Source organism: Crocuta crocuta, unplaced genomic scaffold (assembly GCF_008692635.1).
Source record: "Crocuta crocuta isolate KB4526 unplaced genomic scaffold, BGI_CrCroc_1.0 scaffold13, whole genome shotgun sequence".
NCBI classification, from domain to species: Eukaryota; Metazoa; Chordata; class Mammalia; order Carnivora; family Hyaenidae; genus Crocuta; species Crocuta crocuta.
Window position 1 is genome coordinate 1,206,093 of NW_027530007.1, and position 22,736 is coordinate 1,228,828.

The 22,736-nt window shown below is 47.5% G+C and overlaps 1 protein-coding gene across 2 annotated transcripts in view; it reads left to right on the top strand.

The window, feature by feature from the left end:
- Window positions 1-22,736, top strand: part of MTOR (mechanistic target of rapamycin kinase) — a 138,555-nt gene that overhangs the window by 13,535 nt on the left and 102,284 nt on the right. For both annotated transcript variants that reach the window (XM_077763809.1, XM_077763808.1), the window contains exons 7-19: window positions 1,860-2,135; window positions 2,221-2,329; window positions 5,543-5,729; window positions 6,694-6,822; window positions 7,528-7,772; window positions 8,856-9,071; window positions 9,405-9,610; window positions 16,503-16,625; window positions 17,250-17,339; window positions 17,456-17,548; window positions 18,235-18,369; window positions 18,601-18,730; window positions 20,273-20,523. In XM_077763809.1, the coding sequence (XP_077619935.1) occupies window positions 1,860-2,135; window positions 2,221-2,329; window positions 5,543-5,729; window positions 6,694-6,822; window positions 7,528-7,772; window positions 8,856-9,071; window positions 9,405-9,610; window positions 16,503-16,625; window positions 17,250-17,339; window positions 17,456-17,548; window positions 18,235-18,369; window positions 18,601-18,730; window positions 20,273-20,523 (2,190 nt within the window). The remainder of the gene's footprint in view (window positions 1-1,859; window positions 2,136-2,220; window positions 2,330-5,542; window positions 5,730-6,693; window positions 6,823-7,527; window positions 7,773-8,855; window positions 9,072-9,404; window positions 9,611-16,502; window positions 16,626-17,249; window positions 17,340-17,455; window positions 17,549-18,234; window positions 18,370-18,600; window positions 18,731-20,272; window positions 20,524-22,736) is intronic.

The window sequence follows — 22,736 nt, forward strand, 5'->3', positions numbered from 1 at the left end:
TCCACGTTTAACTTTTGACTCCCCAAAACTTAGCTACTAATAGCGTATGGTTGACCCAAAGCCTTACTGATAACATAGTCAATTAACACATATTTTGTATGTTATATGTATACTATGCTGTATTCTTACAACAAAGTAAACTAGAGGAAAGAAAATGTTATGGAAATCATAGGAAAAGGGGAAAATATATTCATAATCCTGTACTGTATTTATGGGGAAAAATCCACATATGAGTGGACCAGTGCAGTTCACACCCCTGTGCTGTTTGAGCACGGCGGTGAAGGACATGGGAAAGCAAGCCGTACAAACAAATATCTGGGGCGAGCATTCCAGACAGTGGCTCTGCAGGCGTGAAGGCCTCAGGGCAGCAGCATGCTGCCTTTGGCGAGGAGCGAGGTCACCCTGCGGCTGAGCTGTGTGACAGGAGAGAGGTGGCGGGAGACGGGGTCAGAGGAATGCCTGGGATGAGGTAAGGGACGTGTCGTGTAGGGGCTCAGGAGCCACCACACAGACCGTGTATGGGAAGCGGGAAGCTGTTAGTGGGTTTTGAGCAGCCAAGTGACATTTGACTCATGTGTCAGAAGGATCGCTGTGGCTGCGGGTTGAGCCGATTATCCATGGGGCAAGGGGTGGTGCCAGGAGGTCTGGTTGGGAAGGGACTGCAGCAGCCTTAGCAGAGGACTTCTGCGGCTGCACCCTCGTGGGAATGGTGCAGGCGCAAGGAGGGGCTGGGTTCCGAATTTGGGATCTGGGGGTCAGTGGAGGAGGGAGGAGTCCAGGTTTTTGGCCTGACTGCGAGGGTGGCATTTGCAGAGTCAGGAGGACTGAGATGGAAGGAGCGGGTTTGGGGTAGAAGGTCAGGAGTTTGCTTTTGAACATGTGAAGTCTGAGTTGCCTGTTGGGCTTCTGAGCAGAGAACTGAGTCATTCTGGTGGGATCTGGGTGGAAGCCTGGATTTGGGGAGCCGTCAGCTCATAGCTGCGATTTCAGGTTCCCCAGCAGAGCGCTAGTGTCAGAGAAGGTGTAGGGCCTGGCAGCCTGAGGCCAGGAGATGAGGGACAACCAGGGGGACCGAGGGGGTTGGCGTGGAGGGGAGAGGAGACCCAGGAAAGCCCGGGTCCAAGAGGCCAAGGGAGGAAAGAGGTCGAAGAGGAGGGACTGGTAAATTGGATCAAATGCCGCAGCTGAGGCAAGTAGGATGAAGGCTGAGCATTGACTGTCCGATTTAGCAGCCTGAGTCCTTGGTGGCTGTGACAGGGATAGTGGAGAGGAGTTCTGAGAAGCGGAAGTACCTATGTCGAGAAAAGTGTGCAAGTTGAGAAACTGTCTTCTGTCCTTCTCAGTTCGGATCGTTTATAAGCAGCCCTTTGGATAGGAAATAGATGGGAGTTCTCAGCCAGTCTGTTTAGTCCCCGCCGTCCATGGAATTCCTTGGATCCGGAGAAAATACTTGCCTCAGTTGTTTCTGCTGGGGTTTCCGGCGACAAGGAGAGTGGCATATCCTCAATGGGACCCTGGCGTGGGGCCGCTCAGCACCGTCGCCCTTGCCAGAGGCTTCAACGCTGTGACCTCAGGTCTGCAGCTCAACTTTCCCAAACCAGGGGAGGGGTCCTTGGTGGCCAGCCCCCTGCTGCTGCTTCCTTGTTCAGTAGCTGGTGCTCTTCTGCTTAAATTAGATCGAAACCAGGCCCCCCTCAAGGTTCTGGGAAAATCCAGCTCCTAAAGATGAAGAGTGGGCGCCCTCCATGTGGCACGTAGTTCCCCCGCGGGGGTGGGCAGAGGAGTTGCTCTGTAGACCCCACAGGGGCGTGGCGAGGCGGCACTGGCGAGTAAAGGAGATCTCCCCCCACCCCCTGTAGCGCCTGAGAGAAGAAATGGAAGAAATCACGCAGCAGCAGCTGGTACATGACAAGTACTGCAAAGACCTCATGGGCTTCGGGACGAAACCTCGCCATATCACCCCCTTCACCAGCTTCCAGGCTGGCCAGCCCCCGCCGTCCAACGCCTTGGTGGGACTGCTGGGGTACAGCTCTCACCAAGGCCTCATGGGCTTCGGGGCTTCCCCCAGCCCGGCCAAGTCCACCCTGGTGGAGAGCCGCTGCTGCAGAGACCTGATGGAGGAGAAGTTCGATCAAGTAAGTGGCGTGAGGCCCGCCCCTCCCCGCCCCAGCCTGCGGCCCCTTTCCTTGGCCAACCCTGTGCTCTCCCCTCCTGTCGCAGGTGTGCCAGTGGGTGCTGAAATGCAGGAATAGCAAGAACTCACTGATCCAGATGACGATCCTTAATTTGTTGCCGCGCTTGGCTGCGTTTCGACCTTCTGCCTTCACAGGTGAGGACGCCCGTGGACGCATCGTGTCATTACCTGTTTATTTATTTATTTAAAAAAATTTTTTTAAAGATTTTTTTTGAATGTTTATTTTTGAGAGACAGCAAGTGAGCGTGAGTGGGGAAGGGGCAGAGAGATAGGAAGACACAGAATCTGAAGCAGGCTCCAGGCTCTGAGCTGTCAGCACAGAGCCTGATGCAGGGCTCGAACTCAAGAACCTTGAGATCATGACCTGAGGGAAGTTGGATGCTTAACCGATGGTGCCACCCGGGCGCTCCTGTCATTACCTGTTTAAGGGAAAGCACACGGACGTGATTCCAGAGAGTTGTGTCTGCCTCTCATTTGAAGCGACAATGAAGGGGCTCATCCCTGGTCTCTGCCTCCCGTCTGATTTCAGTGGGGCCCGGTGTAGGGTTTCTGCAGGCGTCTGAGGCGACACACACAGGAAAGATCAGAGTGTGGGGGCAGGGAGGCAGCTCTGGGGCCAGGTACCTTCTTGTGAGTGGAAGCCAGCAGGGTTGCGATGGACGTCAGAGAGACTGAAGGAAGGGCAGTGTGGGTGGAGATTCTCGGCAGCAGCCCCTCTGTGGGGCAGGGAGGATTCAGTGACCGTCCTCCTTCTGGCCCGACATGGTCACCCAGCACCTCACCGCTCACGGGGAGGAAGGAGTGGAAGTTTCAGAGGCAAGTTTCAGGGACGGTAGACTGGGCTCTGTTTTCACCAGGCAGTGAGAATCCTTGGCTCTTGGAGCTGCACCTGCTCCCATGCTGGCCCCTCCCTCGGGCCTTCCTGGGCCACTCCAGCCAGAAGCACTCTTCCCCCCTCCTAGAGAGCCCCCCGCTGTGGAAAGACTTTGGCCTCAGACCTGGGACGAATCCTGCTTCTGTCCTTAGCCTTGAGGTTTCAGACAGGTTATTTGACCTTCCTGGGCCTCCACCTCCTCACTCGTAGAAGCAGAATAGCAATCCTTGCCTTACAAGGTGAATTGTATTAATGTCTAAACACCTACTCGAAATGCCTGGCACAGAGCAGGTCCCCATAAATGGAAACCATTGTTCCATTATGATCGCATCCTCTGCCTCCTTCCAATCCCTTTTAGAAGGAAGGTAAAGGTAAAAATGATAATAATACTCTAGTTCCTGTCCATACTCAATATCCTCATCTCCCTCCCTACTTGCTGAGTGCAGAGACGCCGTCTTGAATGTCTCTTTACACTTCACGGCGGGAGTGTTCGGGACCAAACGAGAGCCGGAGTGGAAGTGGAAGGTCAGCCCGACCCTCCACAGAGCCCTCCTCTGGCACACGGACTCATTTCACACTACCCGGTCCAGGTGAAACAGGAAAAATACATAGTCGGTGAGGTGTTAAATGTGCGGCGTGTGAGAATAGAAGGTGTTGAGTAAGGACAAGACAATTAGCCACATAAAGTCAATGAACCAGAGAGAAATGATATCATGAAAATCACCCAGATTTTTTTTCAGTTTTCTATTCTCTCCACCTGGTTCCCAGCAGCTATTCTCTTTTTTTAATGACCAGACATGCCCCTGTTCAGTAGAGCTTTAAATAATTGTGGTTTGAAAGTCTCTGGTTCAAAAGAAAGTAATAAATAGGCCAGATTTGATCAAAGTCTGTCAGGTTGTGGAAGCCGTTACCCCAGTAAGTACAAAGGACCACCTCACAGCAGTATCCAAAGGCTCAGAGGGCCCCTAGGTTTATTCTTTTGATGTAGGTTTTTGTTGTTTTATTAAATAATCTACTAAAACGTGTCATTGATATTCAGCCTGGACAGCCTCCATCCATGGAGCCTCATCGAGAAAGTGCCACGTTTTTAGAGCTTTCAATTTGGAAGTCGCTGCTTAAACTTCCTAATGATGTAAGCTCTGGGCATATCAAAAATGCCTCGGATTGGGCTGAGATCTCTGGCAGTATCAGATCCCTAATCTCTTAGGGTGCTAAATCTGGCAAAGGAAGTCACCGTCTTTTTTTTTTTTTAATTTTTTTTTTTTATGTCTTTATTTTATTTTCAGAGACAGAGACAGAGAGCGAGCGGGGGAGGGGCAGAGAGAGAGGGAGACACAGAATCCGAAGCAGGCTCCAGGCTCTGAGCTGTCAGTACAGAGCCTGACACGGGGCTAGAACCCATGGACTGTGAGATCATGACCTGAGCTGAAGTCAGGCACTTAACTGACTGAGCCACCCAGGCACCCCAGGAAGTCACCCGTCTTGATGAAGCTCCTTTCCTGCTGAAATGCTGTTACTGTGCAGAAGTCCAGGCTTCCTTGCTCATGTGATCTGATTGTCAGGCCCCAGCACGCCTCAGCGTCATGTGAGCCTGAGAGCCCTGAGAGAGGACCTTTCCCATTACAGTAGATGCAGGGAGGCACGGGTGCTGTTTGGGACTCCAGCTCACTGCCTCCAAATGAGTGTCTGTGGCCCTCAGCACCCCTCACTTTCTACTAGGTGTGTGGTCTTGCCTTCTCTGCTGCTCTATATGTTCTGTGGGGGCACAGACCTGAGGCCAGCAAGATGGAAGGGAAGAAATAGAAGAGAGGCAAAAATCCAGAAATTCCAACTTTCAGAGGAGTAATAACACTTCTGCTTAAATTGCCCAAGAATCGCCTACCCATGCACATTGGCTGATGTAAACTTAATGAAAATACACTCGTGGCTTCCCAAATTACAGACTGAATCTTGTTCTATTAAACATAACTATAACAGAAATCTCTGGGTAATAACAAAGTGATTTCCACGCCTAAGCTGAATAGAATGGCCTGTTTATTGCAAACAGTATTCAATATTATTTTAAATTTCAATATAATATAAAATCGTTTAGATGATCATCTCTTTGTTTTTAAGCAGGATTTAACATATACTTCTCAAACAAGAGCATGTAGTCTTTCCCTCAAAATATAGCACCAGTGGGGACAATTATGCAATGTTATTGTTTCAGAGGCTCTTTAAGTTTTTGGTGTTTTTTTTTTTTTTAATTAAAGGGGGGGAAAGTCTTATATTTCTAATATTCCCAAAAGATGTATCTGAGGAGCGATTATCAAGCATAAGACTTTGGTTAATACATCCTCTAAATTCTTCTTTACATCTTCCAACCAGCTATCTCAATGTATTCTTAAATGTAAGTGTTTTATAGGAATGCTGACCTTTGGTACATACAGCAACCCTGACCTTGAGCCATACGCCTTGTCTTTTTTTGTGATCAGATACCCAGTACCTCCAAGACACCATGAACCACGTCCTAAGCTGTGTCAAGAAGGAGAAGGAACGGACAGCAGCCTTCCAAGCCCTGGGGCTCCTTTCTGTGGCTGTGAGATCTGAGTTCAAGGTCTATTTGCCGCGTGTGTTGGACATCATCCGAGCAGCCCTACCCCCAAAGGACTTTGCCCATAAGTAAGCGTCTCTGTTAGGGTTTCACCCTCCGCCCCATATGGTTGGGAGGAAGGATGGTCCACCCCAGTTTCCATGGAGCTTCAGCCCATTCTCTGCGTCATTAACCTCCAGGGCCTAGCACAGCATGCAAAGAACAACCAGCCCTTCTTCAGCTCAGTTCCAGCCTGTTTCATATGAAGTGATTTATAAATATTTGGGGAGGTTGAAGGCCCTGTGAACATGTTAGATGCCAGTGCTGTTTTCAGTATTGTTATTTACCTGGACTCCCCTAGTTTTGCTGTTTTCTCCGGCTTTCAAAGGTCTTTTGATGTAAGACCTAAAGAGAGAGCCTCTGGATTGGAACTGAAGGGACCTAACGGTCACCTTTTTCCTTATCGCCAAAGTCGAGTGCATTATTCCACCCTCGGAAACCTCCCAGTGACTATGTACAAGAAACACCTCCGGCAAACCGGAGAGGCCGGTGCGTCTTCTCGAAGGCTAGGGCACCAGTGGTGACCAAAGCTGTGTTTCGATCTTTCTCTGTGTCAGTAGCAAGGATTGGCCTGGCGGAGGGATAACCTCCCCGTCCTAAAGCCCAACCTTCTCGCTGTGAGGAGAAGAATTTCTCTCCATGTGACAGCTGTGCCCCCCGCCCTGGTCCCTGATGTACACATTGCTCAGTTTGCTTCCTAAATAGGTACCTCGGCCTGCACCGCACTGAGCCGCATGGTGCCTCTTGTGCAAATTTGGGAAAGGGGCCTCTTCCTCAAGGCACGTGACTGCTACCTGCTGGCCTGGTATAGATTCAAGTATGTGGTGACTAGGGTGTGATGGGTCCCCCAGAGTTGGGCAGGAGATAACCCTCACCCCAGCAAGTCATGGCCCTGCCCAGGTAACCTGCCCTCCTCGTCCCAAGGTGATTTTGAGGCAGGGCATCACAGACTGTCATTGTGTCTCAAGTAGCCACTCACTCTGTTCTCTGCAGGAGACAGAAGGCGATGCAGGTGGATGCCACGGTGTTCACCTGCATCAGCATGCTGGCCCGGGCGATGGGGCCGGGCATCCAACAGGACATCAAAGAGCTGCTGGAGCCCATGCTGGCAGTGGGACTGAGGTGGGTGTTGGAAACCTGAGCTCCTGTCCTGGGGAGTATGCGACTGGAACCGTGGCTTCAGGGTGATGCTTAGAGAGTGAGGCATGGGCGTTTGCATGTGAGACCAGGTAGGCAGGAGAGCTTGCGCTAAACACACGGGCTCATTCAGAATCCCGCTTTCATTGCTAGTTAGCTGTGTGATTCTGACCCAGTTACTCAACTTCTCTGAGCTTCCATTTTCTCACCTGGAAAGCGGGCACAATAGCAGCTCCTGTTGTCTAGGGTTGTCGTGGGGGTTGAGTTCATGAAATAGCTGCTCTTGGCACAGGGCCTTGCATATAAGAAGTGCCTGACTAAGGTTTGCAGCTACTTATATTATCATTGGGAAATGGTCTGACTTTCCTCTCGTTAGTTCTCTTTATCTATAAAATAAGGATGATGTTCTCAGTTCCCTTCCCAGATTGTTTATCGAGACTTGGTCTTCTGCAGAGGCTAAATTATATTAAGCAAGTTCTTCCCTGGAAAAGACTAGAAATTCATAGATTGTTTTAAAACCTCTGACCAGGCCAACCGAGTTTGGGTCATTTATCCTTGTTTATAGAATTCTTTCTGCTTTAAAGACCAAGCAGGGATGGGCCTAACCCCTTCCTTGACAAGAAGGGCTATTTCTTCTCAAGGACAGGTGCCTTGTCTGGCACCACACATGCCCGGTTTCCTTCCCCACAGCCCTGCCCTCACTGCCGTGCTGTATGACCTGAGCCGTCAGATCCCGCAGCTGAAGAAGGACATCCAGGATGGGCTGCTGAAGATGCTGTCCCTGGTCCTTATGCACAAACCCCTCCGGCACCCGGGCATGCCCAAGGGCCTGGCGCATCAACTAGCTTCCCCTGGCCTCACAGCCCTCCCCGAGGCCGGTGACGTGGGCAGCGTCACCCTTGCCCTGCGGACTCTCGGCAGCTTTGAGTTTGAAGGTAAGAAATTGCAGCAGCTCCTTCCAGGACGCTGAGTGTTGCTGGGAACCCTGAGGAAAGAACGAGGGCGCCGAGCATTCCTGGGTCTTGGCTGGGGACCCTGGACACCGGATCGCTGCCCCCGTAGCAGCTCAGTGTCCTGGGCTCCTGACAGGTCTTGTTAATTCCTGCTCTTTGTCTCTCTGTCCCACCCTGAGCTTGGGGGCAGATGGTGTTCAGGGAAATTCTGCATTGATCCAAGGAATGAATGCTTCAGTGATGAGAAAGCCTGAGGTGGAGGCCCCCCGCCCCCTATCCCTCCCACATCCATGAAGCGGAGATGGCATTTAATGCTTAAAAATGTTTCAGCCAGAGGCTTCTGGTGTTTCCATTCCTACAGCAGTATGATTTTCAACGGTGCCGTACTGTGGAGTTCGGTTCAGGGTTCTAAACTGCAGATAAACCCACCTTAATGCCCCTAGGGAGATCTATTTCAGTAGAGAAAAATGGATGCTTTAGAAATTTAAGATCATGTAAGTGGTATTGCTCAAGACTAAAGGGAAACACGCACTCACAAAAAGCCTAAACGTGCAGTCTGAACGCTTACACCCCTCTGTGGTTTCCCTCCCGTAGCTATCTCAGCTCCTTCACTTACATCACTTAACACCCCGGATAATATATTTCTAATGAATAGAAAGTAGCTGTATTCACACCCGGCCAACATCAGACTCTCTTTTGCTGTTCAAATCTGGGAACTAAAATAGACAAGGTAAATTTGATCAAGAATTGTTTTACTCCCTGGGAATATGAAGAAAGGTTTGGGTCAGAATAAAACACAATAATTCATCCTTTGAAGGATGAAAGAAAAGATTAGGACCGAGGGTGTGTAGGGGAATGCCCTGTTTCTGTCTCCCAGCTCCTCGGCTTCCCTTCTGCATCTCTGCAGATTCTAAACCTACTCGTTACCTTTTTAAGAGTTCTGGGTCAGTATCTTGTTGAAAACCGAATTCATCTCCATGAAGTGAAAAATGCAGCCAGCAAGTCGTAGGCCTGCCATCCAGAGCATCGGTGTGTATTTGGCCTCCTCTCTGCCTTTGTACCCAGGCCACTCCCTGACCCAGTTTGTCCGCCACTGTGCGGATCATTTCCTGAACAGCGAGCACAAGGAGATCCGCATGGAGGCCGCCCGCACCTGCTCACGCCTGCTCACGCCCTCCGTCCACCTCATCAGCGGCCACGCACACGTGGTTAGCCAGACCGCAGTGCAAGTGGTGGCAGACGTGCTCAGCAAACTGCTCGTGGTGGGGATCACCGACCCTGGTAAGGTTCGCGGGACGGGAGTGGTCTGGGGGGATTTGGACACTCGGGGCGCTGGGAATTCACCGGTTTCATGACATGCCCTCAGCAAGCTGATGTCCGGCCCTTTCTCTGCCGGAGCGTTAGGCTTGGCAGCCCCAGCCAGTTGGGCTAAAACCATCCGTCTTTAATTCTGTTGTCTCTGCTCCTGTGAGCAGAAGAAAGAATGATAGGTTAGACAAGAGGAGGGGACGTGGCACCCTCTCACGAGGCCGGGGGCAGGGAGACCGGAAACCGGGAACAGAGTGTAGATTGGTGGCATTGAGGAGGCGTTCAAAGGCTCCATTGCTCTTGCAGACCCCGACATCCGCTACTGCGTCTTGGCTTCTCTGGACGAGCGCTTTGACGCACACCTGGCGCAGGCAGAGAATTTGCAGGCCCTGTTTGTGGCCCTGAACGACCAGGTGTTTGAGATCCGGGAGCTGGCCATCTGCACGGTGGGCCGGCTCAGTAGCATGAACCCGGCCTTCGTCATGCCCTTCCTGCGCAAGATGCTCATCCAGGTAATGGGGGGACAGCCACACCTAGTGGGAGTCAGGGAGGGACTCACTGCGAGAGCCACTTGGGGACAGACAGATGAGGACAAGGAAGGCGGAGGACGGGACGCCTGGTCAAAGCCACATTTGGCTCCTAGAGTCTGTGTTTTCCCAGCTTGGCAATTACACTTCTGGCACTGATCACCTTGTGAGCCTCTCGGCCGCATGACTCCAGGGGCCTCTTCTCCCCAGCGAACCTCGGCTGCAGCTCTTTTCTTGGTCTTGGCGAATCGCCAGGGACTCTGCTTCTCGGCGCTTGGCTCAGTCTGCTGTTGATGGTGTCAGTTTTGCTAGCACCTCTCTGCTCTCCTGCTCCTGCTGATGCCGGGTCAGGCACAGGGGCCAAGGATGACAGAGGTTCCAGCTCTGCTGCTCGTAGTCATTGCCCCTGGCCTGTGGTCCGTGGCTTCTGTTCTTAAGTAGCTGCTGAGGCTGAGCTAAGCTGCTGGACTAGAGCCAAAGGTAGATTCAGGTTGGCCTTGCTGCTCGATCCATGGGGATTTTTTTTTCAACATTTATTTACTTTTGAGAGCCAGAACGAGACAGAGCACGAGCAGGAGAGGAGCAGAGAGAGAGGGAGACACAGAATCTGAAGCAGGCTCCAGACTCTGAACTGTCAGCACAGAGCCCGACACGGGGCTCGAACTCATAAACTGTGAGATCATGACCTGAGCCAAAGTTGGACACTTAACCAACTGAGCCACCCAGGTGCCCCTGGGATTTAAAAAAAGAAATTTTTTTTAACTGTTTTATTTATTTCTGAGAGAGAGAGAGAGAGAGAGAGAGAGACAGCGTGAGCAGGGGAGGGTCAGAGAGAGAGGGAGATACAGAATCTGAAACAGGCTCCAGGCTCTGAGCTGTCAGCACAGAGCCCGATGTAGGGCTCGAACCCACAAACCGTAAGATCATGACCTGAGCCGAAGTCGGACGCTCAACCAACTGAGCCACCCAGGCGCTCCAAGGGATTTTGTTTTTTAAGTGGGCCAGATGTGGGGCTTGAATTCACAACCCCGAGATTGAGAGTCATGCGCTCCACTGACTGAACCATCCAGGCGCCCCAGGATTTGCAGTTCCTGCTAAAACCTGATGCCCCAGTTTTCATCTCCACTTAGCCACATTATACTATGTTGGCACTTCCGTTTTTATTTTTAATTAATTCATTTAAATTCAAGTTAGATAGCATAAAATGTAGTATTGGTTTCAGGAGTAGAACTCGGTGATTCATCACTTCCGTATGACACTCAGTGCTGAAAAGTTCCCTCCTTAGTGCCCATCAGCCGTTTAGCCCATCCCCCTACCACCTCTCCTCCAACAGCCCTCAGGTCTCTGCGTTTAAGAATCTCTTATGTTTTTCCTCCCTCTCTTTTTTATCTTAATTTTCCTTCCCTTCCCTTATGTTCATCTATTGTGTTTCTTAAATTCCACATATGAGTGAAATCATGTATTTGTCCTTCTCTGGCTGACTTATTTCACTTAACATAATACATTCTAGTTTCATCCATGGTGTTGCAAATGGTAAGATTTCATTCTTTTTGATGGCCGAGTAGTATTCCAGTGTGAGAGAGTGTGTGTGTGTGTGTGTGTGTGTGTGTGTGTTTGTGTACACCCATGCAGACATACTCCCCACATATCTTCTTTATCCATTCATCTGAACTGATGCTCAAACTGAAAAGATGCTCAACATCACTCATCATCAGGGAAATACAAATCAAAACCACAATGAGATGCCACCTCACGCCTGTCAGAATGACTAACATTAACAATTCAGGAAACAACAGATGTTGGCCATCTGGATGTCTTTGGGAAAGTGTCTAGTCATGTCTGCCCGTTTCTTCACTAGATTATTTGTTTTTTGGGTGTTGAGTTTGATAAGTTCTTTATAAGTTTTGGATAGTAGCCCTTTATCTGATATGTCATTTGCAAATATCTTCTCCCATTCTGTCAGTTGCCTTTTAGTTTTGTTGATTATTTCCTTCACCGTGAAGAAGCTCTTTATCTTGATGAGGTCCTAATAGTTTGTTTTTGCTTTTATTTCCCTTGCCTCTGGAGACGTGTCTATTAAGAAGTTGCTGCGGCCGAGGTCAAAGAGGTTGCTATTTTCTCCTGTAGGATTTTTATGATTTCTTGTCTCACATTTAGGTCTTTTGCACATTTTTAGTTTATTTGTGTGTATGATGTAAGAAAGTGGCACAGGTTCATTCTTCTGCATTTGCGTCCAGTTTTCCCAGCACCATTTACTGAAGAGACTGTCTATTTTCCACTGGATACTCTTTCCTGCTTTGTTGAAGGTTAGTTGGCTATACATTTGTCCATTTCTGGGTTCTCTCTTCTGTTCTACTGATCTTTGTGCCTGTTTTTGTACCAGTACCATACTATCTTGATATTACATCTTTGTGATACAGCTTGAAGTCCTGGATTGTGATGCCTCCAGCTTTCGTTTTCTTTTTCAACATTATTTTGGCTATTGAGGGTCTTTTTGGTTCCATACAAATTTTAGGATTGTTGGTTCTAGCTCTGTGGAAAATGCCGGTGTTATTTTGATAGGGGTTGTATTCAATATGTAGATTGCTTTGTCCAGTATAGACATCTCAACAATATTTGTTTTTCCAGTCCACGAACATGGAATGTTTTTTCATTTCTTTGTGTCTTCAGTTTCTTTCATAAGCTTTCTATAGTTTTCAGCATACAGACCTTTTACCTCCTTGGTTATTCCTAGGTATCTGCTGGTATTTTTGGTGCTATTGTAAATGGGATCAATTCCTGGATTTCTCTTTCTGCTGCTTCGTTATTGGTTTATAGAAATGAAACCAATTTTTGGACATTGATTTTTATTTTCTGCGACTTTGCTGAATTCATGTATCCGTTCTAGTAGTATTTTGGTAGAATCTTTTGGGTTTTCCATGTCGGGTATCATGTCATCTACCAAGAGTGAAAGGTTGACTTCTTCTTTGGCAATTTGTAGGCCTTTTATTTCTTTGTGCTGTCTGATTGCTGAGGCTGGGACTTCCGGTATGGCGTTGAACAACAGCAGTGAGAGTGGACATCCCTGTTGTCCTGACCTTGCGGGGAGAGCTCTCAGTTTTCCCCAGTGATGATGGTATTAGCTGTGAGTCTTTAATATACAGCTTTTATGATGTTGAAGTATGTTCCTTCGACCCTTACTTTCTTAGGGGTTTGTATCAAGAAACGATGCTGTATTTTGTCAAATGCTTTTTCTGCATCTGTTGGAAGGATCATATGGTTCTTATTCTTTCTTTTATTAATGTGATGTGTCACATTGATTGGTTTAGGAATATTAAAGCAATCCTGCAGCCCAGGAATAAATCCCATTTAATCAAGGTAAATAATTCTTTTAACGTACTGTTGAATTCAATTTACTAGGATCTTGTTGAGAATTTTTACATTCATGTTCATCAAGGATATTGGCTTGTAATTCTTTTAAGTGGGGTCTTGGTTTTGGAATCAAGGTAATGTTGGCTTCATAGAATAAGTTTGGAAGCTTTCCTTCCATTTTTATTTTTTGGAACAGTTTGAGAAGAGTAGGTATTCACTTTGCTTTAAGTGTCTGATAGAATTCCCCTGAGAAGCCGTCTGGTCCAGGATTCCTATTTGTTGGGAGATTTTTTGATAACTGATTCAATTTCTTTGCTGGTTAGAGGCCTGTTCACATTTTCTGTTTCATCCTGTTTTGAGTCTTGGTAGTGTGTGAGTCTAGGAACTTGTCCATTCCTTCCAGATTGTCCAGTTTGTTGGCATATACTTTTTCAGAATAATTCTCTCACAGTTAGTATTTCTGTGGTGTTGGTTGTGATCTCCTCTCTTTCATTTGTGATTTTATCTGTTTGGGTCCTCTTTCTTTTTTGAGAAGTCGCCACTAGGGGTTTATCAATTTTGTTTATTCTTTCAGAAAACGTTTTAGTTTCATCGATCTGTTCTACTGTGGGTTTTTTTTTGTCTCTGTATCGTTTATTTCTCCTCTACTTTTTATGATTTTTCTTCTGCTGGCGGTGGGCTTTATTTGCTACTCCTTTTCCAGCTCCTTTAGATGTAAGGTTAGGCTGTGTATTTGAGACCTTTATTGCTTTTGAGATAGGCCTGAATTCCAGTGTATTTTTCTTAGGACTGCCTTTGCTGCATCCCAAAAGGTTTGGATTGTTGTGTTTTCATTTTCATTTGCTTCTATTTATTTTTAAATTTCTCCTCTAACTTCCTGGTTAACCCATTCTTTGGTGAGATGTTCTTTAACCTCCATGTATTTGAGGGCTTTCCAAATTTTTTCTGGTGGTTGATTTCAAGTTTCATAGTGTTGTGGTCTGAAAATATGCACGGTGTGATCTCGATCTTCTTGTACCTGTTGAGGACTGATTTATGACCCAGTATGTGATCTCTTCTGGAGAATGTTCCATGTGCACTTGAGAAGAATGTGTATTCTGCTGCTTTAGGACGAAATGTTCTGAATATATCTGTTAAGTCCGTCTGGTCCAGTGGGTCGTTCGAAGCCGTTGTTTCCTTGTTGATTTTCTGCTTAGTTGACTTGTCCATTACTGTAAATAGGGTATTAAAGTCTTCTACTACAATGGTATGATTGTTAATGAATTTATTTATGTTTGTGATTAATTGATTTATGTGTTTGGGTGGTTCCAAGTTGGCGGCATAAATATTTACAATTGTTAGGTCTTTTTGATGGGTAGACCTCTTAATTATGATATAATGCCCTTCTTCATCTCTTGTTACAGTCTTCGTTTTAAGATCTAGTTTGTGTGATATAAGTATGGCTACTTTGGCTGTCTTTTGACCTCCATTAGCATGATAGATGGTTCTCCGTGCCCTCACTTTTAATCTGCAGGTGTCCTTAAGTCTAAAGTGAGACCTAGGGTAGCAGAATGGATAGAAAAAACAAGACCCATCTATGTGCTGCCAGCACTTCTGTGTTTAGCCTGATGGTTTATTTCTGCAACTGCTGTCCTGTGTGAAGAGTGCCCATCACTTTAGGTCTTTTTTAAATGCCTAAGGTTTATGGGGCACTTGGGTGGCTCAGTCGGTTAAGCTTCCAGTTTCAGCCCCTGTCATGATTTTGCAGTTCATGGGTTCAAGCCCCATGTCGGACTCTGTACTGACAGCTCAGAGCCTGGAGCCTGCTTCAGATTCTGTATGTCTCTCTCTCTCTCTGTCCTTCCTCCGTTCATGCTGTCTCTCTCTCTCTCTCAAAATAAATAAAAATAAAAATTAAAAAAATATACCTAAGTCTTGGGAAGGAAAAGAAATCATTGTTGAGCCTGCCAGCCCAAATCCTGCTAAAGAAGCTTGATACAGAAATATCTCCTAATGAGAATATCAGTATGTTCAGTCAATAGATGTCTTGAGCACCTACCTTTCAGGTACTGCTGGGTGCTGGAAACCTACTAATGAACAAGCCAGGCATGGCCTGGGTCTTCTGGAAGATTATAGTAAGCTATCAGTCTGTGAGGCCATCTCATTTTTCTGATATTAGAATGTGAAGCACTGTAGAATGAATTTACCATGTATTGAGCCCAGCCCTGGTAACTCCAAAATTTCTAATTGTTCTTGTTTGCAAATGCGTATACAGACCTTCCCAAGGTGAATCGGACATTTTCATGCCTTGATAAGGGACATTACCTAAATGCACTTTGGCCTTTTCCTGATGCCTCGATCATCAGAGAGGGCATTGGGGGTGGTTGTGGGGGTGCAGCGATGCTCTCTGGCTTTGGAAGTGAATGAGGGGGTCTTTGAAGCAGCCCTTGCTGCTCCAGAGAGCTGTGTTCTCCTCTTGGGCACCGATATCCTCCCCTTCAGCATCTCCTTGCTCATATGGTTCGGTTCTCACATCCCTCTCCATCCCCTCTCACGGCTGTCTGCTGTAATGGGGAAAAACAGGCTGCCGGGGGATCCAGAAAGTCAGGATTATTAAATCAATAACCTAACACAAGATATAACGTGAAATTGTAGACTCCTCCTCTGGGTAGCTGAGTTAACATACACTGTTCACGTGGTTGAGAGATTTCCTTCTGGCAACTTCAGCTCACCAGAAATCTGTCTGTATTGAGTTGTTTATATTAAGTCACTAATCAACACTAAGGACGTGTTGATTTGCAGGTGTTTTAAAGATATCAGAACAAGCATGTTATTTGTGTTCATAAAGGTCCAAGGGGAATCTATTGATGTAATGCCTCGCTTTTGGGGTTTAGATGTGCCTGAAACCACTGCTGAGTATTAATATTTCTTTCAACATCATAGCTATTCTGACTGTTCTCTGATTCTTTTGTTGTTAGTTATAAGCCCTCTTAGTGATTTCCTGTCTGGAGGGAGTTTTCTCAAAGAGAGCCCTTCCTTCATATCTTCTTTCTTTCTCTATCTCTCTCTTTTTAAATGTTTGTTTATTTTTGAGGGAGGGAGAGAAAGTGTGAACAAGAGAGAGGCAGAGAGAAAAGAAGACAGAGGACCACTGTGGGGCTCGAACATAGGAACTGCAAGGTTGTGACCTGAGCCGAAGTTGCATGCTCAGCCACCTGAGTCACCCCCATGCCCCACTTCATTCCTCACTCCCACAGACCCCTGCTCACACTGTCCCTGGTGGTTTTCTCAGCCTCCCGTGACTGTGCTGTGCTGTCACAGCTCTGTTCGGGGACGAGTGGGGGACCGTGGCAGCTGGGACCAGTTTCAGACAGTCTTCCCACCACTGCCGTGTCCCACACTGTGTGCCTTTGCAGAGTACCCAGCAGCTGCTCCATCCGCAGTGCAGCCCTCGTTCCTTCCTCTGGCTCCCCGCCGCTTTTCCCCCTTGACACATTGTGTGCCTCTCTAGAATTTCCTCCCTCATATGGGCCTTTCTTCCCTCCAGATTTTGACCGAGCTGGAGCACAGTGGCATTGGGAGAATCAAAGAGCAGAGCGCTCGCATGCTGGGGCACCTTGTCTCCAATGCCCCCCGGCTCATCCGCCCCTACATGGAGCCCATTCTGAAGGTAACTCACAATAGCCACAGAGACTGGCACTTGCCTTCTGGGTCATCTTATGTCAGCTCATTCGGGACGATGGGAATGTGGCACTACATACATTCTATTGGCCCCAGGCTTGGGGACAAGAGCCACATCAAGCCCTCTTGGTGAAAGAACTGCAAAACTCCCACCAATGGCAGGAAAGGGCTTTCTTTATAAGAGATAAGATATGATGCTTCCAGCACATCATCAAATGTGTTTGGAAAGAAGTAGGCAGGCTGTGGCATAAGATGGCTCCTTCAAAATGAAGAAAACATGAGTTTTAAAATCCAAATGCGTTAGAGGTGTGTGAAATCTCTCAGAACTTACGTGAATCTGGGCAGATGAGCATGCAGATACCATTTGAGGGGAGGCATGGGAGACGATTTTAAATCATGGTGCTTTAAATCATGGCATCACAGCTGTCTCGTACGTCAGACCGGGCTCAGAAGAGTTTTAGAATCCACATTCCAGAGCAATCCTGGATTGGTAAAACCTAGAGGTAATTTATCTGTGCCTGAAATGGTCTCTTGGATGAATTTTACTTATGTAAGAAAAAGGTTTCTAGTAGATTCTGTCCTGCATTCACTTTCTCATACCTTCTTTTCATAGGCTTTAATATTGAAACTGAAAGATCCTGACCCTGATCCAAACCCAGGTGTGATCAATAATGTCTTGGCCACGATAGGAGAGTTGGCTCAGGTAAGGGGACAGCCACTTTTTCCACAGGATGGAAAGAGTACTGTTTAGCCTCTGCGCAAAGCAAAGTAACACCATCATTTCTAATCTTCTCTTCCACCGTCTTTTTCATTTTGTAGGTCAGTGGCCTGGAAATGAGGAAGTGGGTTGATGAACTCTTTATCATCATCATGGACATGCTCCAGGACTCCTCCCTGTTGGCCAAAAGGCAGGTGAGTACTCCTGGACTAAGCATGACAGGCCCCTGGGAGGCCAGGGCCCTTGTCTCTCTGAGTCACTCCCTGCCCCCAGCCAGTGCCCAACCGAGAGTTTGGCACATAGTAGCTACTCAGAAGCGTCTGTTGAGTAACGTGAAGAAAGATGTGGAACCGGAATTAGCTGTCATCCTGACTTGGTGACAACTTTCAGTAAGTAGCAGATGAAAGAAAATCCATCTTATGTGTCAGAGCCCCGGCCCCCGGAGGGAAAAAGAAAGCTTGGGCCTGTGGCTGTGGAAGCCAGCGGAGCTTCAACACCTCCCCATCCCCACCCCCCATCCTGGCTTCACTTTGGCCACTGAGGCCATTAGGTGACTAGACTCAAATTAAGAACAGTCTTAATTTCCTTTTAAGTTAGATTTCTCCTGTTAATCATCCAGGATGTGGAGGGACTGTGTGTTTCCTTTGAGAAAGGCGGGGCTGTTCTTTATCTTTTTATCCAGTGATGGTTGGCATTGGTTTGTGGCCTTGTCTTTATGCCCGAACTCTCAAGGATTTCTATTCACGGTTAACAGAACTCTACGGGAACCTTTGTTTTCTTGGAAAGACCTCTAATACTTCACTGTAATCGTTCAGTGAAGAGTCCAGGTCATGCTTTCTCATACTGACTCGGCAAACCCCATGGTCTGTTCCTCATCCAGGTGGCTCTGTGGACCCTGGGGCAGTTGGTGGCCAGCACGGGCTACGTGGTGGAGCCCTACAGGAAGTACCCCACTTTGCTTGAGGTCCTGCTGAATTTTCTGAAGACCGAACAGAACCAGGGTACACGGAGAGAGGTAGGGAATGTGGCAAACTTGGTCTTTAATGATCCTGCCGGAAGCCTGGGGAGAGATTGTGTCAGTAACATGTTCTGACAGCGTGTCGATTAGCCGTCCTGTCCTCCGTTTTGTTCATGTAGTTTGTCATTCAGGAATGAGCTGGGTATTGTGGAACATGAGAGGAATGAGCACGAAGGCTGCTGTCATCAGATGTGATGAGTGTTTTTCTTTTCCCCCTCCCCCACCCAGGCTATCCGCGTGTTAGGGCTTTTGGGGGCCCTGGACCCCTACAAGCACAAAGTGAACATTGGCATGATCGACCAGTCCCGTGACGCCTCTGCTGTTAGCCTGTCAGAATCCAAATCAAGTCAGGATTCCTGTAAGTTGTGGGGAGAACGAGAGACTCGTTGAGGTCCTGCCTTTCAGAGCCCATGCTGGCTGTGTTCGGAAAGAGCCTTGGGCCGGTTAACAAATTCTAGCACGTCGGCCCATGTCATGACTTTCAAATGGAAGGTGGAGTTTTCTCTTAAATGGCACTGGGGATGCTGCTTCCCGATGTGCCTGGAATCCTTACGTCTGTCCAGATTCTTTGTCCAGGGGTCCCCAGATTAAGCCTGTACCCACTTTTGGTGCTGAGGAGAGAGATGCGACTCATCACCCCCTCACCTCTGTTCATCTGTCATTCTTTGTTAGTGCTTCTTTGATGCTTTCTGTTCTCCTGGCGCCCAAGAAGCAAGAGGGTAGAATTTACCCCCCCATCTTCATTGGTAGGGAAATCTGAGGCCAGGCGCGGGGGCCTAGACAAGCTAATAGCAATCAGAATCCGGGGCTGTTTTTTCCATCAACCGGTCTGGCCCTGGAGCCCCTCTGCCTGTTGACAAGTAGCCTGAGAGGTCGGGTAGGGTATGGGGTGATGGCAGATTCTTCTGGACTTCACACGTGGTCTGTCAGGGGCGGCTTATTTCCGAAAGAGTGAAAATCCAGCAGATACTCCCCCAGCCCTTCCAGCACAATTTTGTTTCCCCCAAATACTTTGTCCTTAAAGTCTACGAATGGAACCCTGTTCCTTCCAGCGTGTTCTTCTGTGTATTGGAGAAACGTGCCCACGATGCCACCCTGTCAGACCCATGAGTGTCAGCAGAGTGGGGGCTGGGTCCCTGCAGGTTTTGTCCTTACACAACAGTGCCCGTCCAGCCTCTTTGCCAATCTAATTCTTTTTTTTTTTAATTTTTTAAATGTTTTTATTTATTTCTGAGAGAGAGAGAGGCAGCTTGAGCAGAGGAGAGTCAGAGAGGAAAGGAGACACAGAATCTGAAACAGGCTCCAGGCTCTGAGCTGTCAGCACAGAGCCTGACGCGGGGTTCGAACCCACGAACTGTCAGATCATGACCTGAGCCGAAGTCGGACGCTTAACCGACTGAGCCACCCAAGCGTGCCTTAGCGCATCTAGTTCTTATCCTCCTGAGTGTACCATTCAGCCTCCCCTCACCTAGTCTTTGAGATCCTGGCCTTTCAGGTCCAGTAGCATCTGCCCACTCCCTCATTGGGAGTTCCTAGAGGGACCGAGCCGCTCCTGAACAGCTGTTGGCCTAATTTGATTCCCTTTACTTTCATTTAGGGGCGTAATTATTTTTACTGACAGTTTCAACTCCAGAGTTGTCACCTGTAATGGTAAGAGGCTAAGTTAGAGCAATTTAAGGATAACCCGTCATGTACCGTTAGAGGCTCCTGTAGTTGGGGTAACAGAAAAGCCAGAAACTCTTGACTCCTTACCGGTGAGAGCCTGTTCCCTGGGTCCTGATGCTCTCTGTCCTCCCTGGGAATGCCGATGGCGGCTGGGCTGCGGGTGGTGCGCCAGGCTTGCTCAAATTTGGAGTCATGTCATGTATAGCTCATGACTGTCGCCGTCGTTCTGTCCTAGCCGACTACAGCACCAGCGAGATGCTGGTCAACATGGGCAACCTGCCGCTGGACGAGTTCTACCCCGCCGTGTCCATGGTGGCGCTGATGCGCATCTTCCGGGACCAGTCCCTGTCGCACCATCACACCATGGTAGTCCAGGCCATCACTTTCATCTTCAAGTCTCTGGGCCTCAAGTGTGTGCAGTTCCTGCCCCAGGTCATGCCCACGTTCCTCAATGTCATTCGGGTCTGTGACGGGGCCATCCGGGAGGTAAGCAGCTGAAACCCCACCCTTGAGTCCCCTCTGCCTGAGTCCCAGGGACGTGGCAGATCCACCTGCGTGTCAGCTTCCTGTTGTGCCCCCTGCCAGCCGTCAGGCTGAACCTCTGTTCTCCCACCAGCTCCTAACACCTGAAGGAACAGGTGCCGTTGGCTCGACCAGGTTTCCTGGGTTGTCCCCTCACAATGGTGATGAATGGGGGATGGGCATATCTAGACTTGAGTACAGTTGTTGGGGAGAATGTCCCACGGTGTGGACTTCTGGTTGCGTCTTTGTGATTAGATTTAGTCCATTGTTTTTGTTGTTGTTGTTTTAATGTTTGTTTATTTTGAGAGTGAGAGAGAAAGTGTGTGCAGGGGAGGGGCAGAGAGAGAGAGAGAGAGAATCTCAAGCACGCTTCACACTATTTGTACAGAGCCTGATGTGGGGCTCAGTCCCACAACTGTGAGATCATGACCCGAGCCGAAATCAAGAGTCGGACACTCAACCAACTGAACCACCCAGGTGCTCCTAAGTCCATCATTTTTAGTGAGAATACTGCAGAGGTGACGTTCTTACCAGATCATAGTGTCCGCCTCTCCCATTAACGTTGATCCTGAGTTTGAGCACACAGTTAATCGGCATCTGTCAGAGTTCTCCATTGTAAAGTGGCCTTTTTCTTGAGCCATTGAGTGATCTGTGGGGTGATACTTTGAGGCTATGACTGTCCTGTTCCCTCACTACCTTATACCCTGTGACTGAGCGTCTGTGGATCCTTGCCTCAATCAGTTGTCACTGGTTGCAAATTAAGGACTTTCTAGTTCTACCGTTTCGTCTACTTTTAACAGCTGAACTTTCTTGTTAGGTAGAACTTTCCTCTTTCCTTCCTTGTATCTCCCTTTTGTTCTCTTTTCTTCCTCTGAACCACAGAACATGCACAGTGATTCTTGCTTGAAGTTTAAGGGAGCTTTTTTATGTTTTTAATTTTTTTTAATGTTTATTTATTTTGAAGGAGAGAGAGACAGCATGAGTCAGGAAGGGGCAGAGAAAGAGGGAGACACAGAATCTGAAGCAGGCTCCAGGCTCTGAGCTATCAGCACAGAGCCCAACGCGGGGCTCGAACCCATGAATCGTGAGATCATGACTTGAGTCTGAAGTCAGATGCTTAACCAACTGAGCCACCCAGGTGCCCCCAGAGTACTGTGTTATAAAGATACTTGAATTAATTTTTCGAATCAGTTTTTCTCTCTGTGATTATATATTCAATTTGATGTACATTTGAAGGAAACAATATGTTTTTAGAAAGTATATTTTCTAACTTTGTGCCTGGAGGAGGGAAGTGTGGTTTGTTTTTATGTGCTCAACCTCACTGAATTTTTATTAATTCTAATCATTAAATTTTCCAGCTTTTCACTCTAGATAATCTTATAGTCTACAAAACGAGAACGATAGGGGTGCCTGGGTGGCTCAGTCAGTGAAGCGTCCAACTCTTGATTTCAGCTCAGGTCACGATCTCATGGTTTGTGAATTTGTGCCCCACATCAGGCTCCACACTGACACATGGAGCCTGCTTGGGATTCTCTCTCTGTCAAATTTAAAAAAAAAAAAAAAAAGGAAGATAATTCTAGTTTTTTGTTTTAATCTGTAAAGCAGTTATTACTTTTCCTATTGTATATTTAGGACCTTGAATAAAATGTAGATTAGCTCAGTGAAAGTGGAAATCCTTAATCTTGTTCCTGATTTCAGTGGGACTGCTATTAAGATTTCACTGCTAAGTATATTGTTTGCTGAAAGGTTTTGGTAGTTAGCTTTTTTAGGGTTATAAATGTTCCCTTGTGGTCTTAATTTGCTAAAATTTTTATCATGAACAGGTATTGGATTTATCAACTGCCTTTTATTTGTCTGACGTGATGATCTTATTTTTTTTTCTTTCAGTGTGTTAATATGTAGAATTATAGTGATATGTTCTAGTGTTAAAATATTCTTTTGTTTTATAATTTATTTTTTTAATTTACATCCAAGCTAGTTAGCATATAGTGCAACAATGTTTTTAGGAATAGATTGCTTAATGCCCCTCACCCATTTAGCCCATCCCCCCTCCCTCCACCCCTCCAGCAACCCTCTGTTTGTTCTCCATATTTAAGTCTCTTTTTTTTTTTTTTTAAATGTTTTGTTTATTTCTAGGAGAAAGAGAGACAGCGTGAGCAGGAGAGGGTCAGAGAGAG